Genomic DNA, 21,969 nt, shown 5'->3' with positions numbered 1-21,969 from the left:
TTATTTGTACTACTGGAGAGCAGTACTGCATATAGAATAAGAATGAGCCATCTTTGAAAGCTCACAGCTATTTCTTCTTGGTAGAAATGGCTGCAAAACTTGATATTGAAGATGGAAATGTAAAATAAAATGCTAAAAGCATAAAAGAGCAGTTGTTCTTAAAATATTTCTGAATTTGTTAGTTCTGGCACTATATCACTATTTCAGACCAAAATTGTAGTTATTACCACGAATACATTGCATCTATCATGGATATGATATTAAATGGTAAATAGAACAGACAAACTTTAAGCAAACCAAACATTATCTTATTTGTATTCTCCAGAAGTGTCTCTTATATTTGCCAGTTTAACCCTCTGTCATGCTTGATGAAGAAAATACAGTACAGCATTTGTGAAACTATCCACATCCTTTCAAATTATATCAATGGTATTGACTTTGTCAATGGCCACCCGAAAAGGCGGTTCTAAAGCTGCACGGAAATCTAAATGTATATAAAGCCTTGACTGTCAGCCTCATTTTCATCTGCTTTGGGACCACAGGCCCACAGCGGCAACCATGAAGTGGGCAGTGGTGTGGTTGTGTTTCTTCAGTTTTTCTGTTGAAATTCAAGCCAAACAGGGTAAGACTTACAAGTTTTAGATTTTTTTAAAAACTGTTTTAAGGACAGCAAAACTTTATATTCTGTTTCTACAACAGTTTGCTCAAGATGCTTGATGTTAAATTTATTTTTCTAAAAAATAAAATAACATTTCTTGGTTTTTTTGGGGCTGCACAGTGGCACAGTTGGTAGAGCTGTTACCTTGCAGCAAGAAGGTTCTGGGTTCGATTCCCAGCCCGGTCTTTCTGCATGGAGTTTGCATGTTCTCCCTGTGCATGCGTGGGTTTTCTCCGGGTACTCCGGCTTCCTCCCACAGTCCAAAAACATGACTGTCAGGTTAATTGGCCTCTCCAAATTGTCCCTAGGTGTGAGTGAGTGTGTGTGTGTGTGTGCGTGGTTGTTTGCCCTGTGTGTCTCTGTGTTGCCCTGCGACAGACTGGCGACCTGTCCAGGGTGACCCCGCCTCTCGCCCGGAACGTTAGCTGGAGATAGGCACCAGCAACCCTCCCGACCCCAGTAGGGACAAGGGTGCAAGAAAATGGATGGATGGATTTCTTGTTTTTATCTTATGTAGGGAAAATATATCAATAATTTATATTTTTCTTTTTAATTTTTTCTTTCTAGTTCGAAACCATGTCAACAACATCTGCAGCACTTGGGGCACACAGCACTTTAAGACATTTGATGGTGATGTGTACCAGTTTCCTGGCTTGTGTGAGTACAATCTGGCCAAGGACTGCCATGGTTCTGACCCAAAGTTCTCAGTGAACGTTAAAAGGGAGGAAAATGATGGAAACATTGCAATAAGTTACATATCAATAACTATCAATGAAAATGCATTCTACCTAAACAAGAGCCATGTCACTGAAAACAGTAAACTGTAAGTATAAAAAGAAAAATTGCATATTTTTATAAAATAGAAAAAAGTGAAAATATTTTTTGTTCTTTTTTTAAAATCAGAGTCAGCCTTCCACATTACAGTAGAGGCGTAAAGGTGGAAGAAAGTGCATTTTACATCAGTTTTCAAGCTTCAAGAGTTGGCATCACTGTCATGTGGAACCGTGAAGATGCAGTCATGGTAAGAATTATTCAACATCACAGAGAGAAAGATGTTGAAAGAATCCCAGAGTCAATGGGATGTTGAAGGTAAAACAAATAAAAAGAAATGTCCTGTACTGAAGATTTCCTCCCCCCTCAAAGTACCTTGACAGCTCGTATCATACGCATTTATTTTGCGTATGATGCAATAGTACTATAAATTATTATTGGGGTTGGGGGTTGTCAACTTTAATACAGATGCTTGCTTATTTTTAATGACTTTTAAATATTCTCATTATTGTTCTGTATCGCATTGTGACCTTATTTAGATAAAATGCTTTATTATTATTAGCAGTAATAGCAGTATCATTCCTCCAGTATAATGACTTTCTACTTCTACTTTCTTTCATCCCCACCCCACTCTCTGACACTGTCCATAATGGCAGTAAATAGCACACACAAAATCCCCATTAAAAGAGGGTGGTGTGCATCACTTGTGCTCCTGGAATCAATTCGAAGCATGCAGCTTTTCTGCTCACACAATTTATGTTTATTTGGAATCCTTGTAGATATAACTCTATGGCCAAATCTTTACTCAGTCATTTACTGACTAAAGAAAATAACCTTACATGGAGGAGCACAAGCTAATCTTTGCAGAAAGCTGAGTATAACATCTGCAAGAAACAAATTCAATGCAATCATTTATTATGCACAGAGTACACATTGCTGTAGAATAACATAGGTATAATGAGTGTAATTTTAAGTAACAGAAAAATATGACTGTCCTTTTCTTCTATTGTGTGTATTTCAGGTGGAAGTTTCAAATAACTATAGAAACAAAACCTGCGGACTTTGTGGAGACTTCAATGGTGTTCCTGTCTATGATGAGTTCATTGCCAATGGTATGTTGTTCAACTAATACAATTTATGATGCAGATGATAATCTATCATCTCCATCATCTGTTAATGATCACATTCAGATCTTATATTATTGTCTTACTTTATTGTCATGATCAGGTTTTAAAATCAGCCCCATTGAGTTTGGAAACAGCCATAAAATCCATCTACCAAATGATGACTGCAAAGACCCGTATGAAGACGAAGATGAGTCATGGAAGCCTGGAAATGTGTCAAGTTCTTGCAAGAATTTTGTGAGTTTTCCGGCAAGTTAATTTGGTAGAAGACGTGGTGTTTTGCTTACAAGTAAAAAAATGAATAATGTTCCTGTTTTCTGTTGATTTTCTTTTTCTTTTTTTCTTTTTTTTTTTTTTTTTACCAAACCAGCAAACCATCTGTGAAGAAGCATTTCTCTCCAAATCCTGGAGTTCATGCAATGAACAAATTGACCCTGAAGCTTACATTCATGCATGTGCCATAGACATGTGTGCCTGTAACAACAGCACCAATGACTCCTGTGTCTGCAGCACAATGTCTGAGTTTTCTCGTCAGTGTTCCCACGCAGGAGGACAGCCACCTGACTGGAGATCTCAATTGTGTGGTAAGTTTTATGTTTATTTATTTATTGTGAAAATGATTTTTTTAAATAGCTGAATAACAAGCTCAATAATTCGATCAATGAAGAACACATCAGACATAGTTCAGGAAAAAAAATTATCACAAATAGAGAGTAATGTTTAGTTTTAAATAAAAAAATTTCATACACTAGTTTTTAAGTGGTTAAAATTTTTGGAAAAAGTATTAATATATAGCAAAGTGCAACATTTTAATTGAGACTAATAAATGATGACTGAATTGAAATATTGAATTATTTAGTAATAAGAGCAGTCTGAGATTTTAATGTCACAAGTCATTTCCTTGTTTTATTTACTGCCTCGTAGAATGAATAAATTACCATCTATCCACCACCATCTCTCTTCACAGCTAAACAGTGTCCCTACAACATGAGGTATGAAGAAAGTGCTTTTCCTTGCGTGGATACTTGCACACATCAGGAGACAAGATTAATGTGTGAGGACCACAAAATAGACGGTTGCTTTTGTCCTGACGGTTAGTTCTCTTTTCATGTAAAATGTGTATCCTGTCATTGTTAATTCAAAATTACCCAATGAACTGTTTAATCTCTCTCAGGAACTGTGTTTGATGATATTTCTGAGAGGGGCTGCATCCCTCGGTCTGAGTGTCAGTGCAACCATGACAGAATCTACAACTCCGGAGAGGTTTACCGTCAAGAAAATACAAACTGGTATGCATTTTTTAAGGTGTTTAGAGAATTTCTATTTTTTTTTTTTTTTGCATTGTGTGTTTATCTGGTTTGTCATACAGACAATTGTTTTCTTTTACAGTACTTGTTCAAAAGGGAAATGGGAATGTGACAGCTTTGAGACACCTGTTGCCACATGTGCAGTTGAGGAAGGTTCACATTTCACAACATTTGATGGCACAGCCTATACCTTTCATGGAAACTGTCGCTATACCCTGGCCAACGTGGAAAGCAAGGTAAACGTATAATTCATAATTTACTATTATTAAAAAGAATACAGTGTAAGAGTGGAACTTTAAAAATTAAGTTGATTTCTCTTATTTATAGAGTATATTCATATGTTTCAGGATGGAACAAGTCCAAATTTTACCATTCGAGCCTTGCTGGAACCATGTGCCCAACAAAAGTATGACACTTGTTTGAAGGCTTTAAAACTCCATCTGCACGATGATCATGTAAGTTAAATACTAGCATTTTTTGATTCACTTTCTAGAGTCACACTGACATTTAAATCTCATTGATGAAACACTGTATTTCTCTAGGTCTTAATGTTCACATCTGATGGCACAGTTCAGCATGATCAAAAAATCTTGACTTTGCCGTACTTCTCAGGTACTGAGACGATTAAAAAAACTCACTTTACCATGCTGTTCTGAGCTTATATCAGACCTGATCTCTCTGACTTTATTTATAGGGGAAATTAGAATATTTCATGCTTCTTCCATTGACATCTTGCTTTATGCCAAGTTTGGCCTGCAAATTCAGATCCAGCGTTTACCTGTCATGCAAGTCTACATCAGTTTGGAAAATAGCTACAAAAATAAGATAAAAGGTAAGTTTGATATTACTTTTGAAGTCATCCAACTTTATTTAAGGATCACTTTTCAAACGACGAGTGAAAACTCAGTCACTTACCCTAACACAGTTCAAGCATTTGATGTTTCAACCATGTCTTTCAGGTTTATGTGGTACCTTCAATGATGTCTCTAATGACGACATGATGACTCCACAGGGGGTCACTGAAGGATCTCCATTAACTTTCAGTAACTCTTGGAAGGGTAACACACCATGCGCAGACAGAGAGGAAAGACCCAATAATCCTTGTGATCAAAGTTTAAAGACTGGTAAAGCTTTTCTTTTAGTTAAGCAAGTAACAATATGACTAAAACTTCTTTCAGCATTTTAAAAATTATTAGACATGTGAAAAAAATATATATATATATTTGTATTTACTCATAGAGGATTATGCCAAACACTGGTGCGAAATGCTTCAAAATCCAAATAGTACATTTGCAATTTGTCATTCAGTATTGGATCCTAAAATATACTATCAGGTAAATAATATACTTTCTTTATGGACTTTTACTACCTTTGGCTGGACTGTAATTTACCTAGTGTATTTGTCTTTATCTGCAGCGTTGCCTTTATTCAACCTGTAACTGTGAAAAGAGCGAGGACTGCTTATGTGCTGTCTTAACCTCTTATGGTCGAGCTTGTGCAGCGAAGGGGAAGTTTGTGGCAGATTTTGGAAATGTTTGTGGTAAGGTATTTTTCATTTTTATAGGACTGATGACTATTTGATCATTTGTAAACCAGTGAACTCAATTAGTTAACTCTCATTTGTAAGCCACAAAACAGTCCAGTAACTATCCCCATATTATCCACAAAACAGAGAAACACACAAAGAGCTGTCCATCAACTCAGATCTTCACTTACAATCATCGGAGATGCCAGCTGACTTGTAGTTCACTGAGCTCAGATCAGCAGAGCTGCACTTCAAATTTCTTGCCTGTGGTTGGCTGTTTCTGCCCTGATGGTCTCTATCTGAATGAAAACGATGCTTGTGTACCAAAAGAAGAATGTTCCTGTTTCCATAAAGGAGAATACATTGAAGCAGGAAAGTCTGTCAACATCAATCGTGAGCACTTGTAAGTCTGAAGTAACGTTAAACAATATCCTTGATTTTTATTTAGCATATTTGTAATAGATAGCGCATTGCATTTCTTTACTTTTTAAATTATTTTTTGTGCTTTTTTTAGTGTGTGCACAAATGGAAGACTTGTTTGCCATTCTCGAATAAACAGCCCCCCAGGTCAGTCATCAAGCTGCGCATATATATTATTGCCCACATCTTTCATATTTAGAAGAAATTAATTTATGTAAATACTTTAAGTAACTATATGAACATGTAACATGTTTCTCCTTTTTGTTCAGAATGTAAACATCCAAAGGTGTACTTTAACTGCTCCAATGCTACCCCTGAAAGACCCGGACCACAATGTGCTAAAACTTGTTTAAATCTGGATAATGTTTGTGTGAGTTGCCATCATGTTAATCTTCTCTGATTTATACATACCTCTCAGCATCCATCAATGACATAATTTCAATACATCTTATAAACATGTCTTTCATTTGTTATTTGATCCTCCTGCATTCTATTCTGCTTTTGTGAAAGAGTTATATGGAGACAATTTAACCACAGAAAACATAAATTGCCCAAGTACCCAAATATACAATTCTAACACCATAGATATGAAAAGACCACAAGTATTATAATACTCCAAGACAGCAATTATGGATTCAATACAACAATTTGCTGGTTTCTTTCTTTTTGTTGTAAATACACTTAAATGGTCTATGGTCAAGTTTTTGCTGGAACATTAAAGAACAAATAGGCTCAATAGGTCAGTCATGTTTGTCAGTCATGTTTCCTGACAAAAAAGCAGCAAACCTCCACCATCCAGTTTCGAGTCTGGTTTTAGCTCAAAGATTTCCCAAAAAATCCACAATAAGAAGGCAATCATTAATCAGCTCACATAACAGATTACCATAATTCTTAATTTTTTTCCTCAAAATAAGCACAAAGGTGAAAGTGACAAAGGGGGAAGGAACAAGGATTTTTAAAAATTGGGAATACTTTCTCAATTTAAAAATGAAATAAATCACACAAATAAGTATTTGTGTTTCTATTCCAATTTCTGTGTATTTTTTATTCTTTCAGGACCCAACAGAGTGTGAATCTGGCTGCATGTGTCCACCTGGTCAGCTTGATGATGGCAATGATTCCTGTGTAGAACATGTAAAAGAGTGTCCATGTCAGCATAATGGTCAGTTTTATAATCCTGGCAATCACATTTTTCAAGATTGCAACAGATGGTAAGAAAACCTTACTACCCATTCTCCATAAATTTAAATTAAAGCTCTTGTAGAAATGAATGTTTCAAGGCTTATGATGGTAATGATTTCTTTTCCCTGCTCTCAATGTATTTAGTACTTGCAAACGTGGAAAATGGGACTGTACAAAAAATAGATGTCCAAAATCCTGCGTTATTTATGGAAGTGGGCATTACAAGACGTTTGATGAGGAAAAGTATGAGTTTCAAGGAAAGTGTTCCTATGTTGCTGTCAAGGTAAAATCATCATGTAACAGTAACTAAAATAACAATTGCACTCCAGATCTTCAGACAAGCTTCACTAAGCTTTTTGTTAGGTTTCTTAATGACTTAACAGTACAAAACATTTCTACAACATTTAAAAGCCATTTTGTTTTAATAACTACTGGGCATGGACAAATTGACTAATTGGAATAGTCACTAGAAAACAAAATTTAAAAAATACTTGCTATTTTAAAGCAACTGCATGTGTGGATATGCAAGTTTGTGCCCATGGGTACTCTAACAAAAAAACATATTTATTATTTTAATGAGTAAAAATGGAAAGGTTAAAAATACACTGTTGCCCTCTCTTATAATAGTCTGGTGAAAGAAAGCATCTTTACTATTTTAGCCATTTATGGTAACGAGGCACAATATTTAATTAACTTCTTTTTGTTTAGAACAAATGTTCCAACGAAACAGTAAAAAACAACTTTCAAGTTATCACAGAAGATGAACTATGTGGATCGACAGGCACAACCTGTTCCAAAACAGTACTAATTCAGCTGGGGGTAAGAACAAGTGTTTGTGCATGAGACTTAATCTTCATGTTATTGAGAGTTTTTAAAAATGGAAGTGCACAAGCAATTAATATTCTAAAACTATAATTACTACAAATATAAATGTATTTTTTCATAATTACTGAAATCTCCTTGTCATTTTAGACAGCTGAAATCAAGCTCTCAGACGGAAAATTTGAAGAGAACGATTTGGAAAATAACAGGAAAAAATATAGCATAAGAAAGCAAGGTTCATATATTGTGGTGACATCCGAGATTGGTCTGACAGTGATATGGGATCGCAAAACATTTTTTCTGATCCAACTGGACCCAAAATTCAACGTAAGTCATATTGATTTTTCTATGTGGAGCAGAGGAGGTAAGATTTGGTCAGGATGTGGCTTATTTGTGGAGTTCTTTTGTTTTTTCCAAAGGCACGTTTCAGCTGTAGGAACCTTTTCTGGGTACTGTGGTAGTTTTCTGGGGCCATAATTTAACCTTATCTGTTTTTCAGAGGAGAACTTTACCCAAGAAAATTCCATTTAGGGAGGTAGTGCTTTGTCAGTAATTACAAATATTTGGAAAGAGTTTTATAGAGAGAATGTGTTCAGCATTTTGACTTTGCTTAGCACACTCCTGAAAAGGTAATGTGCTACTTTTGAGCACACTACCTATAATTCCTGGTAACTATATGAATATAGTTGGTAAAATCATCTCATAAGATCATATTAAGCTGTAATAATTTGACGAACTGTTAAAACAAGATAATAAATATATGTTGGGATGTTTAAGCTGCTCTGGAAACTAACTTTACTTTTCAAATTATGTTTGAGTGTTGGGAATAATCAACACCCAGTTTAAATTCTATGCCACCTCTTCTTAGTAAAATCGCTTTAAAATTTGTTCATCTTACTTTTTGTGGTTTGTTTTTCTAAAAGTCACAGCTTTTTATTTTAACAAGAGGGGTGTTTCTCTCTAAGCAGTTGAAAAAGGCATAGGTGTCAACCATTGTTGCGGTGGGAAGAGTAACCCCTACAGTGCCCACATATATAATTCACATGAATCTCACTGTTTTCAACCACAAACTTAAGAAACACCCAGTGTGAATAAGAAGCTTCAGAAAAAAATCATTCTTGGCAAAAATGTCCCAGGGCTAATGATCCTACTTTGGGCTATTATTATTGGAGCTGAAACATTATTTAACTTCTACTACAGAGGCTTAAGGATATGTATGCATAAAAGGTTGGCAAAATGACTGGAAAAATATCTGCATTTTAAATACAGGGCAATGTTATTGTTCTATATATTATTAGATTTTTTGCCTTCTCTTTTTTCTTGCTGTCCTTACAAATGTTTGTTAAGACTGTTGGAGCGAAGACAACCTGTCTAACCTCTGACCCCCAATGAAAAACTGGTGCAAAATGGTTGATCTTGCAAGTCATCAAAGGTCAACCAGCACATTATACAAAGTTGGGGTCAAGGTGACTGCTGTAAAGTGACTGTTGTGTGTTTGCACAGGGTAAAGTGTGTGGCCTGTGCGGAAATTTTGATGAAAATAGAAACAACGACTTCACTGCCCAGAGTGGGATGTTAGTGACCAGCTCATTGGAATTCGCAAACACCTGGAAAGTGGGTAGCGCGTGCCCAAATGTGGAGGAAAACACTGATGCATGTAAAAAAGCACCCCATCGAGAGTCTTGGGCGAAACTGAAATGCAGCATTATAATAGATGAATTCAAAGAATGTCATACGGAGGTAATGATTACGCTGTCTTTGCAATAGCAATCTCAATCTGGAATTATGAAACAAATTGCTAATGGTAAAAGGATCACTCTAAATAATTAAACAGGTAGATCCCCATCCATTCTATGACAACTGTGTTAAAGACACGTGTGCCTGTGATTCTGGAGGAGACTGTGAGTGTTTCTGCTCAGCTGTTGCAGCTTATGCCCAAGCTTGTAATGAGGCTGAAGTATATGTTACATGGAGAACTCCAGACATCTGTCGTAAGTGGATCTGTTTATTTTTATATCTATATATATATATATACATTTGCATTTTGAATATTGAATTTGCAAATTTATTACTAATATTTTAGAATAAGTTTCTGCAGATTACAAAATACCTGAGTATTAAGTTGGTCTCAAAGTACCAATAATATAGGCTAATTTGAAAAGGACAGAAACAGATTTATTTATTTTTTTATTATTCATTCTAAAACAAGGTTTGCACCTCTCATTCACATCAAGGGTTTTGGGATTTAAAAAAAAAAAACTTTACAAAATGGATAATATTAAAAACTGAATTTGTGGAAAATGTATGTAGACTTGGTACACAAAGATTTTAAGAAACATCTCTGAGCATTAACCTGTTTTGTGCATACCCACCATTGTTGTCTGCATCACTGAAGATAAAGAGCTGTTTTAAGGCGTCTTCCTAATCTTCTTTGATTTGGCTTGACATTATCACTATTTATTTCAGGTGTAAACAAGTTAATAACTGACAGGAAATGGTTAGTTTTAGGTCTGTAATAAGATCTTGTAGAAATAAAATGGGTATTAGAATCTGTCTAACTGATGTGATCTAGGCATACCAAATCTCTAACATGTTAATAACTTATAAACAGATGAATACAGACTCCAGGGATAAGTCCAATCGCTGTTTACAAGTAGAAAGAGATACAGCAGGGATGGCTAATCACATTTTAACAACAGCATAATATTGTTTTTGGATTGTAAAAACTGTGCTTTTGAGAAGTGCAGGGGACTTTAAACTTAAATGATTGGCAAGTGTCGCAATCATTTAAAATTTGTTGTGCTGTTTAAGAAACATTTCTGTTTCTGGTGATTTTAAAGGAATTTTTGTCATAAAGACCATCTCTGAAACCATTTGTACATTGACATTTTTACTACCAGCTGACATAAAGATGGAAACTCAGATAATTTTAAATAAAGCTTTTAAGACTAAAACAGACAACAATATTAGTTAAGAAAGATACAAAGTAGTTTATCCTGAACTTGTGATCATAACATATAGTGCCTGTTTTCACAGTGAGATCTAATAGGACATTTGAAGGAATTTTAAAAGACATATTACATTGGGGTCTTTTCACATTTATTTATACCAAAAACATTTTTTCAGCTATCTTCTGTGATTTCTACAACAATCCAAATGAATGCACATGGCACTACTCCAGCTATCCTCCAACGCACTACAGTCCCTGTTTGAACTGCAGCCAAACTGTCCTAAGACTTGAAGGTGAGATGTTAATTTAATCTATTTTACATTAAAACAATTAATTCTGCTGATTAAACTTTAGAAGTTTAATTAAATTTACATTTCTGTTTATGAGTTCAAAATATCATCATGTTAAACACTTTTGGTAACACTTTATTTGAAGGGGTGTGCATAAGACTGACATAACACTGTCATAAACATGACATAATATCTGTCATGAACATAAAGAAGTCTTTAAGAATGTTTATGACAGTTGTCATGAAGTGTCATTCGGTAAATAATGACACATTTAATGCAAAGTTGCTCTAAAAGTTGCATTGAAAGTCCATTAAAAATGCCAACTTTGCATTAAATTATCACAATTTACAAAATCATGCAAAGTTGGCACTTAATGGACTTTTAATGCAACTTTTAGAGCAACTTTGCATTAAAAGTGTCATAATTTACCGAATGACATTTCATGACAACTGTCATAAACATTCATAAACACTCGTTCATGTTCATGACAGTTGATATGTTATGTTTATGACAGTGTCATGTCAGTCTATGCACACCCCTTCAAATAAAGTGTTACACACTTTTCTTTCAGTATATAAGGAACATTATATTTATGTACTGTAAATTTGCATGATGTTCCACAGGCTGTTATCCTAAGTGTCCGGAAGAGAAGCAATGGTTTGATGAGAATAAACAGCAATGTGTTGAAACATGTGACTGGGCAGAATGTACAACAACGACTACATCTACAACCACTACATCTACAACCATTTCAACAACAACTGAAACACCAACTACAACTATTACATCAACAGAAACACCAACAACTTCTACAATCACAACTACAACAGAAACACCAACTACAACCATTACATCAACTGAATCTACAACTACATCCACTACAACAACTACAACCACTACAACTGAAACACCAACTACAACCATTACATCAACTGAATCTACAACTACACCCACTACAACAACTACAACCACTACAACTGAAACACCAACTACAACCATTACATCAACTGAAACACCTACTACCACCACTTCAACCTCAACTACTACTCCATGTACTCCTGGTTGTGAATGGTCAGAATGGTTTGATGTACATGATTCAAAGACAGATAAAAATGACAATGAAACATATGACAACATCAGACACAACGGCTATGACATATGCTATAATCCTGAACAAATTGACTGCAGATCAACAGAATATCCCGAGATGGCCCTAAGTGACTATTTGAGTGAAACTGGACAAAGGGTTACCTGTAATGTTAACAGTGGGCTGATATGTAAAAAAGAGCACCAGCCAAGACCATACAAGTGTTTTAACTACAAGATTCGGGTCTGTTGTAGCACATGTAGAATGACCACCACAACTGAATCTACAACTACTACAACAACCACCACTACAACTGAAACACCAACTACAACCATTACATCAACTGAATCTACAACTACATCCACTACAACTACAACCACTACAACTGAAACACCAACTACAACTACAACCATTACATCAACTGAATCTACAACTACACCCACTACAACAACAACTACAACTGAAACACCAACTACAACCATTACATCAACTGAAACACCTACTACCACCACTTCAACCTCAACTACTACTCCATGTATTCCTGGTTGTGAATGGTCAGAATGGTTTGATGTACATGATTCAAAGACAGATAAAAATGACAATGAAACATATGACAACATCAGACACAACGGCCATGACATATGCTATAATCCTGAACAAATTGACTGCAGATCAACAGAATATCCCGAGATGGCCCTAAGTGACTATTTGAGTGAAACTGGACAAAGGGTTACCTGTAATGTTAACAGTGGGCTGATATGTAAAAAAGAAGACCAGCCAAGACCATACAAGTGTTTTAACTACAAGATTCGGGTCTGTTGTAGCACATGTAGACCAACCACCACAACTGAATCTACAACTACTACAACCACTACCACTACAACTGAAACACCAACTACAACCATTACATCAACTGAATCTACAACTACACCCACTACAACAACTACAACCACTACAACTACAACTGAAACACCAACTACAACCATTACATCAACTGAATCTACAACTACACCCACTACAACAACTACAACCACTACAACTGAAACACCAACTACAACCATTACATCAACTGAATCTACAACTACACCCACTTCAACATCATCTACTACTCCATGCACTCCTGGTTGTCAATGGTCAGAATGGTTTGATGTACATGATTCAATCACAGATAAAAATGACAATGAAACATATGACAACATCAGACACAACGGCCATGACATATGCTATAATCCTGAACAAATTGACTGCAGATCAACAGAATATCCCGAGATGGCCCTAAGTGACTATTTGAGTGAAACTGGACAAAGGGTTACCTGTAATGTTAACAGTGGGCTGATATGTAAAAAAGAACACCAGCCAAGACCATACAAGTGTTTTAACTACAAGATTCGGGTCTGTTGTAGCACATGTAGAATGACCACCACACCTGAATCTACAACTACTACAACAACCACCACTACAACTGAAACACCAACTACAACTGTTACATCAACTGAATCTACAACTACACCCACTACAACAACTACAACCACTACAACAACAACTGAAACACCAACTACAACCATTACATCCACTGAATCTACAACTACACCCACTACAACAACTACAACCACTACAACTACAACTGAAACACCAACTACAACCGCTACATCAACTGAATCTACAACTACAACAACTACAACCACTACAACTACAACCATTACATCAACTGAATCTACAACTACACCCACTACAACAACTACAACCAATACAACTGAAACACCAACTACAACCATTACATCAACTGAAACACCTACTACCACCACTTCAACCTCAACTACTACTCCATGTACTCCTGGTTGTGAATGGTCAGAATGGTTTGATGTACATGATTCAAAGACAGATAAAAATGACAATGAAACATATGACAACATCAGACACAACGGCCATGACATATGCTATAATCCTGAACAAATTGACTGCAGATCAACAGAATATCCCGAGATGGCCCTAAGTGACTATTTGAGTGAAACTGGACAAAGGGTTACCTGTAATGTTAACAGTGGGCTGATATGTAAAAAAGAACACCAGCCAAGACCATACAAGTGTTTTAACTACAAGATTCGGGTCTGTTGTAGCACATGTAGAATGACCACCACACCTGAATCTACAACTACTACAACAACCACCACTACAACTGAAACACCAACTACAACTGTTACATCAACTGAATCTACAACTACACCCACTACAACAACTACAACCACTACAACAACAACTGAAACACCAACTACGACCATTACATCCACTGAATCTACAACTACACCCACTACAACAACTACAACCACTACAACTACAACTGAAACACCAACTACAACCGCTACATCAACTGAATCTACAACTACAACAACTACAACCACTACAACTACAACCATTACATCAACTGAATCTACAACTACACCCACTACAACAACTACAACCACTACAACTGAAACACCAACTACAACCATTACATCAACTGAAACACCTACTACCACCACTTCAACCTCAACTACTACTCCATGTACTCCTGGTTGTGAATGGTCAGAATGGTTTGATGTACATGATTCAAAGACAGATAAAAATGACAATGAAACATATGACAACATCAGACACAACGGCCATGACATATGCTATAATCCTGAACAAATTGACTGCAGATCAACAGAATATCCCGAGATGGCCCTAAGTGACTATTTGAGTGAAACTGGACAAAGGGTTACCTGTAATGTTAACAGTGGGCTGATATGTAAAAAAGAACACCAGCCAAGACCATACAAGTGTTTTAACTACAAGATTCGGGTCTGTTGTAGCACATGTAGAATGACCACCACACCTGAATCTACAACTACTACAACAACCACCACTACAACTGAAACACCAACTACAACTGTTACATCAACTGAATCTACAACTACACCCACTACAACAACTACAACCACTACAACAACAACTGAAACACCAACTACAACCATTACATCAACTGAATCTACAACTACACCCACTACAACAACTACAACCACTACAACTACAACTGAAACACCAACTACAACCATTACATCAACTGAATCTACAACTACACCCACTACAACAACTACAACCACTACAACTACAACTGAAACACCAACTACAACCGCTACATCAACTGAATCTACAACTACAACAACTACAACCACTACAACTACAACCATTACATCAACTGAATCTACAACTACACCCACTACAACAACTACAACCACTACAACTGAAACACCAACTACAACCATTACATCAACTGAATCACCAACTACCACCACTTCAACATCATCTACTACTCCATGCACTCCTGGTTGTCAATGGTCAGAATGGTTTGATGTACATGATTCAATCACAGATAAAAATGACAATGAAACATATGACAACATCAGACACAACGGCCATGACATATGCTATAATCCTGAACAAATTGACTGCAGATCATCTGAAAATCCCGAGATCGCCCTAAGTGACTTTTTGAGTGAAACTGGACAAAAGGTTACCTGTAATGTTAACAGTGGGCTGATATGTAAAAAAGAAGACCAGCCAAGACCATACAAGTGTTTTAACTACAAGATTCGGGTCTGTTGTAGCACATGTAGAATGACCACCACACCTGAATCTACAACTACTACAACAACCACCACTACAACTGAAACACCAACTACAACCGTTACATCAACTGAAACACCAACTTCTTCTACAACCACATCTACAACTGAAACACCAACTACAACTATTACGTCCACTGAATCTACAACTATACCCACTACAACTACAACCACTACAACTACAACTGAAACACCAACTACAACCGTTACATCAACTGAAACACCAACTTCTTCTACAACCACATCTACAACTGAAACACCAACTACAACTATTACGTCCACTGAATCTACAACTATACCCACTACAACTACAACCACTACAACTACAACTGAAACACCAACTACAACTATTACGTCCACTGAATCTACAACTACACCCACTACAACTACAACCACAACTACAACTGAAACACCAACTACAACTATTATGTCCACTGAAACACCAACTACAACAACTACAACCACTACAACTACTACAACATCAACTGAAACATCAACTACCCCCTCTACTCCGTCAACTGAAACACCAACTCCAACAACAACTGAAACATTGACATCTCCCTACATCGGCTGTCCTGACTGGGATAAAATGGTATGAGTTTTTACTTTTTTTCCTATACTTTTTGGTTTCATTAATTACTTTGTAACGTTGTCAAAGTCCAGTTTCTGCATTTCATGTTTGGAAAGTTCTATTATTTATCTTCTGTTCTCTATTTTAGCCAAATGAGACGTTTCATTTTTGCAACTGTACCATGGCCAAATGTATTGGAAACAACATAGTTCAGATAGTTCCCTATGAATGCCCGCCCAGACAGAACATAACTTGTACTAATGGCAAAAAACCTGTTCTTATGTATGATGATTATCACTGCTGCCAACATTATGTCTGTGACTGTGAGTACATTGATTAAAAGCAATATGAAATGTACACCAATAAGCCATAACATTATGACCACTAAACAAAAAAAGCAAGTTACAAAAAGCATATGCCAAAGAGTTATAATATGTAATAGCAAATATGGCAGTTCTAGGCTCAACATTGTGAGTTGTTCTCTGTCTTTTCCATGTTTAAAGGACATTTTGTTGACAATTGATAAACACTTAAATTTATGAAGGGGTCATAATGTTGTGACTAATCAATATATGTTGTTACATATGTCCAATTTGAAATTAAAGGTCGAAATTTCATGTAATTACAGGTGAATGTGAAGGATGGGGAGATCCTCATTATATTACATTTGATGGCAAATACTACAGTTACCAAGGAAACTGCAGTTATCAGTTGATGAAAGAAATCACACCAGCGTATCACTTGGAGGTTCAAATAGACAATGTCAATTGTGATCCCACTGAAGATGTTTCCTGCCCTCGATCTTTGACTGTCATCTATAGAACAGAAATTATTAAACTTATAAATCATAATCTCAATGGACCCCCAGATTTGGAGGTAAAACAAGGGAGCACTTCAATTTATTTATGTATTTTATTATTTACTTTATGCAAGAAATACATTATTCCATGTTATATGAAAGGCTATGCAATAATATCTTCATAAAGATCATTGTTGCTACTCTGGAAATCTATATTCACATTCATAAATTCGCAAGTAGATTTTCTATTAGAAGGAAATGTTCATTTTAATCTCTTAGTGTTATTAATCTATTTCTTTCCAGGCACTTAAAGAAGGAGTAAGTCTAAGTCTACCTTACTATTATCAAGGTGTCAAGGTGGTGAGCACTAAACTTAACCTAATTCTAGAGATCCCTTATCTTAGGGTGATCATTAAGTTTGGAAGAACTGGATTTAATATCCTCCTTCCATATGAGAAGTTTGGAAGAAACACACAGGGTCATTGTGGTAAGAATAGCCTTACAAAAAGCCACATTTCTACCTACACTTTGTGGGGTGGAAGTAGACTTAAAGATGTGTATTTTTTGTGTGTATGTGCGTGCGTGTGTGTTTGTGTAGGAACCTGCACTAATAATCAGACTGATGACTGTGTGTTGCCAAGTGGTGAGCACGTTAGTTGTGATAAAATGGCAAACCATTGGCTTCTATTGCCATCAGACAGTAAAAAGCCTGGCTGCAAGACCCCAGAACCCCCAAAAACCCCACAATCAACAGAACCACCATGCCAGTCTCACCCCATCTGTGACCTACTTAAGAGCAGGTACTGTAGACAATCTCTCGTGGTCAGACTTGAGGTGATTAAAAAATATGTATATTGAAATAGTCATGCAGCTTTAATAATTAATAATATTGTTATCCTCTACCACAGTGTCTTTGCAGAATGTCATCCACTGGTCTCTCAATCCAACTTCTACAAAGGCTGTCTTTTTGACAACTGTCATGTGTCCAACAAAGCAGTGCTGTGCAATAGTTTGGAAACTTATGCTGCTGCCTGTGCAGAGTTTGGAGTTTGTATTCACTGGAGGAATCATACTAAACTATGTGGTACAATATTTTTGCTTATTTCTTCATAACCTTTACAAACATATATAAACACATTTACCTTTAAATACATTTCTACCTCTATGTTCTGTCATCTATATTGGAGAAACTAATTGATGTTTTTCTTTATCAATAGCTAGCAATTGTGATTCAAACAAAGTTTATAAGCCTTGTGGTCCTGTAGAACAGCCAACTTGTGAGAAAAAGTAAGTTTTTGACAATCATTTATCATTAGGTTCAATACACAGCTGAGCATCTTAGATTGCACATATAGTAAACAGGGGAAGTACAAAACAAAGTACTGTACAAAAAATGGAGCAATCAGAGAAACTGTGCTAGGAATCCTGTTATTTAAAAACTGGCCTCAAAAACATATATTTCTAAACAAAATACTATCTTTAATTCCAGGAAGATTGGTTTTGGCTTTGGTTATGTCTCATTCCATTGTCTTTGCTAAAATCACGTCAGTTCATTTCATTGGCTTTGCTAAAATCAAGCTGTGGATAGCTTCAGAAATGAATTTGGACAACAAGAAAAAGGGACTTAAATACGTCCAGATGCTCCAAAATGTCATTATCATTTTAATCAAATTTATATTTATTTGTATTTTGTAAACCTTGTGCTGACTGCTCATCAGAAAGGATTTTATTAAAATAGAGGGTTTCTACCAATGAAATTTATTCTGATTGTCTCCTATCAAATAAAAGATGGTTTGATGTTTTTATCTTGATGAGGGGTTGAAGGGACAAAGTTTGTCTAAAAATACTTAACTGTTTTCCTCTTACTTCTTGTGTCATCAGCTTTCATTGATGTCTTAATTTTGATTTTATGTTATTTTATATTTGTACTTTACTGGTTATGTAGTTATGTGTTTTTAAAGCTTCTCTAAAATGTGTGACTTGTGTCTTGTTGTGGATGGCTCTGACCCTGGTATTGTGCAGGAGCAACATAGATAACAGATAATGCCTCGAGAGGAATGATAGTTTTTATTGAGATTTGAATATTGCAGATCCAACGACCCCAGCATGAATTTTACTACTGAGGGCTGCTTTTGTCCTGATGGAATGAAACTATTTAGCAGGGAATCTGATATATGCGTTAAAAGTTGTGGTGAGTATTTATTTAAATCATACAGTATTGACAGTAAAAACCTACAGTACTAAGATTACATTTTATTCTTTGGATTCAAATTTGATTCATTGAGGCATGTTTGCCATCTTTGATCCTTATTTGGGTCTTTTTTCACCCTGATGTTGTGCTGCACTTTTCATCCTGTTCTTTAAAAAAAAAAGAATTTATTTCTGCATTTTAAAAAAACTTACACAAGCATAACAGCCAGAGCCATCTTTACCCACTTTACAAGCACAAACAATCTTTACATAGTTAAAATTAACAAATGGGGAGGATGGAGTTTAAAATATATTTCTACTATTGTTCTTTCAACAGGATGTCTTGATCCCGATAAGACGCCCCGTGAGGTAAGCCAAACAAGATTTTCATAAAAAGTTCTTAATTATATTGTTATCTGTGACATTAAGAATGTTCTTTTCCATGCTTTCAGTTCAACGAGACATTTGAATACCAATGTCAAAACTGTATCTGTGATGAGGCCACCAAAGCTGTGATCTGCCAACCTAAGGCATGCCCAATTCAACCTGCAACACTATGCAAGGGCCCAGGAAATGTTCTTGTCAATATAACTGACCCATCAAATCCCTGCTGCATTATTCACGATTGTCGTAAGCCATTAACATTAATTACGCTCTATTACTGGTAATTCTTGAACTCTGTAATAAATTGGTGGTTTCTTCTTCATCTTGAAAGAATGTCAGAAAAATGCTTGCCCAATCAGCTGTCCAGTTGGATTCGAGTATGTACAACCAAATTCCACCAAAGGTGAATGCTGTGGAAATTGTGTACAGACACACTGTGTGATCACTATTAATGGTACTAACAAGCTCTTGAAGGTAAACTGGATTATCACTTTTGGCCGTTTCTGTTCATTCTGTTTTTGTTTATAAGATCTCTGTGCTTAATGTCTTTGTATGCTAATGTTTGTATTTGTGTGCTTGTTTTTTCAGCCAAAAGATACGTGGTCACCAACTGAAAATAACTGTGAGCATTACAAATGTGTTAAAAATGGCCAAATTCTCACAGTCATCAGCTTCCGCATTGTTTGCCCACCATTCCAAGAGAGCAACTGTAAAAATGTATGTGGCAGTTTGATTGAATTAATTCTGTTCAATGACTCATGAACAAGATCTAAAACTTTTTTTTTGTTGTGAATTTTTCTGTCCAGGACACAATTCAAACTTTAGCTGATGGCTGCTGTAAAACCTGTGAGTATTATTTTGAGAATACAGTTCTTCTTTTTAAGTTGAAAGTATTTAAATCTAAACAGCCACTTTTATTTAAACTCACTTTTCAAAAGGTGTGACGAAGCCCTGCAAACTAAAGACCATGAAAACTGTTATCAAACACAATGGCTGTAAATCTGAGGTGGATATGCCGTACTGTGAAGGATCATGCAACACATTCTTCAAGTAAGGACAACATTGCTTGTAGTTTTCCTTTTGTTTTTTCATCCTTGTTGTAGGATTTATGTATAGTAATATCTTCCTCTGTTTCGTTCAGATACTCTGAAGCAGCAAATGCCATGGAAAATTCCTGTTCCTGCTGTAAGGAGGCCCGTGCTAGCAATCGTACTGTTGACCTAGCATGCGATGGTGGTGGAACAGCACCTTTCACCTATATGCATGTTGAGGAGTGTGGCTGTAGTCACACCGAGTGCACCGCACCTGCTGAACAAGGTGTTCGCAGAAAGCGAAGCTTCAGACTGCTGTGATAAAATCATCTTTCCTCGTATTAACAGATGTGGGATACAGATGTTTTTAACAGTACCGTTTCAATAATCACTAAATCTCTCACAAAGTAATCGACTTTGTAGAGTTCATTTATCCACTGTGATTAAAAAGATGCAAAGCAGTTCCTGTCTTCTGAGTTTTATTGTCTTGTTTGTGCCAGTTTATTCTGCCAAAGAGCTAACAAAATTACAACCAGTTTTTACTTTAAATTCTTGTACAACATTTAATGCTTAATCTAAAACTAAAATCCCTCTGTTATAAATTTCTTCAAATTTATTTCACTCCATTGATGTTCAGTAACTGGACTTGCAAAATTCCAAAGTTGTTGGCAGTCTTTGCTTAGCAGCAGAAAAGCCATAGGCTTGAATCTCAATCTTGGGTCTTTCTGTCTTGATCTGAGTGGTTAAATCATAGCATTTGAGTTAATTGGAATCACACCATTGAATTTATTATAAGGCAACACCATAGTCACAATGCTTCAAACTTTTAAGATCCTGGAAAATGAAAAAGAAATCATGCCAGATTTCAGGAAGAGAATTGAAGACGTTGGGGACAATTTTCAAATGCCAGAAAGTTCAAGTTCAAATTGTTCCATGTAAGCACAGACAATGTAGAAAAGCCCAGCCATAAAGGCAGGCCAGGAAGGAGACAGGTTCTTTGTCCGCAAATTGAATATGTTGTGGTAGGAAATGTATGCATCAACCCCAGAACAAAAGACTTGAAGGAGATGCTGGCTGATTGTAGAAAAAGTAAGAAAAATGAGAAATTCTAAACTGTCACTTTTAGCTACCAATCAGACATGAATTTTTACTCAGCCAGTACTTTGATTCTTGCAAGAATGAGAATAGAGGGCAAACATGGTGAAACTTGCGAC

At 36.1% G+C, this 21,969-nt stretch overlaps 2 protein-coding genes across 6 annotated transcripts in view; one reads left to right on the top strand and one right to left on the bottom strand.

Moving 5' to 3' along the window:
- The window catches only part of saal1 (serum amyloid A-like 1), a 121,642-nt gene that overhangs the window by 66,892 nt on the left and 32,781 nt on the right, over positions 1-21,969 (bottom strand). The window lies entirely within an intron of this gene.
- On the top strand, positions 690-21,210 carry LOC103466487 (mucin-5B). The gene is made up of 40 exons (XM_081608494.1): positions 690-1,481; positions 1,562-1,679; positions 2,451-2,541; positions 2,657-2,790; positions 2,924-3,137; positions 3,521-3,646; positions 3,728-3,842; positions 3,943-4,096; positions 4,208-4,315; positions 4,403-4,472; positions 4,555-4,692; positions 4,820-4,984; positions 5,100-5,194; positions 5,277-5,400; positions 5,533-5,788; positions 5,900-5,952; positions 6,075-6,175; positions 6,862-7,016; positions 7,132-7,270; positions 7,696-7,806; positions 7,960-8,136; positions 9,313-9,549; positions 9,644-9,800; positions 10,936-11,052; positions 11,673-13,259; positions 15,498-16,372; positions 16,500-16,674; positions 16,980-17,227; positions 17,454-17,637; positions 17,749-17,950; positions 18,059-18,234; positions 18,368-18,437; positions 19,241-19,341; positions 19,678-19,709; positions 19,793-19,970; positions 20,056-20,198; positions 20,313-20,441; positions 20,531-20,570; positions 20,663-20,774; positions 20,866-21,210. The coding sequence occupies exons 1-40, from the start codon at positions 1,144-1,146 to the stop codon at positions 21,074-21,076; spliced, it is 7,956 nt and encodes a 2,651-aa protein (XP_081464620.1). The 5' UTR covers positions 690-1,143; the 3' UTR covers positions 21,077-21,210.

Source organism: Poecilia reticulata, chromosome 6 (genome assembly GCF_904066995.2).
Source record: "Poecilia reticulata chromosome 6, P_reticulata-male-v2, whole genome shotgun sequence".
Lineage (NCBI taxonomy): Eukaryota > Metazoa > Chordata > Actinopteri > Cyprinodontiformes > Poeciliidae > Poecilia > Poecilia reticulata.
Note: the sequence above shows the minus strand (reverse complement) of the source record. Positions and strands in the feature narration are given on the sequence as shown.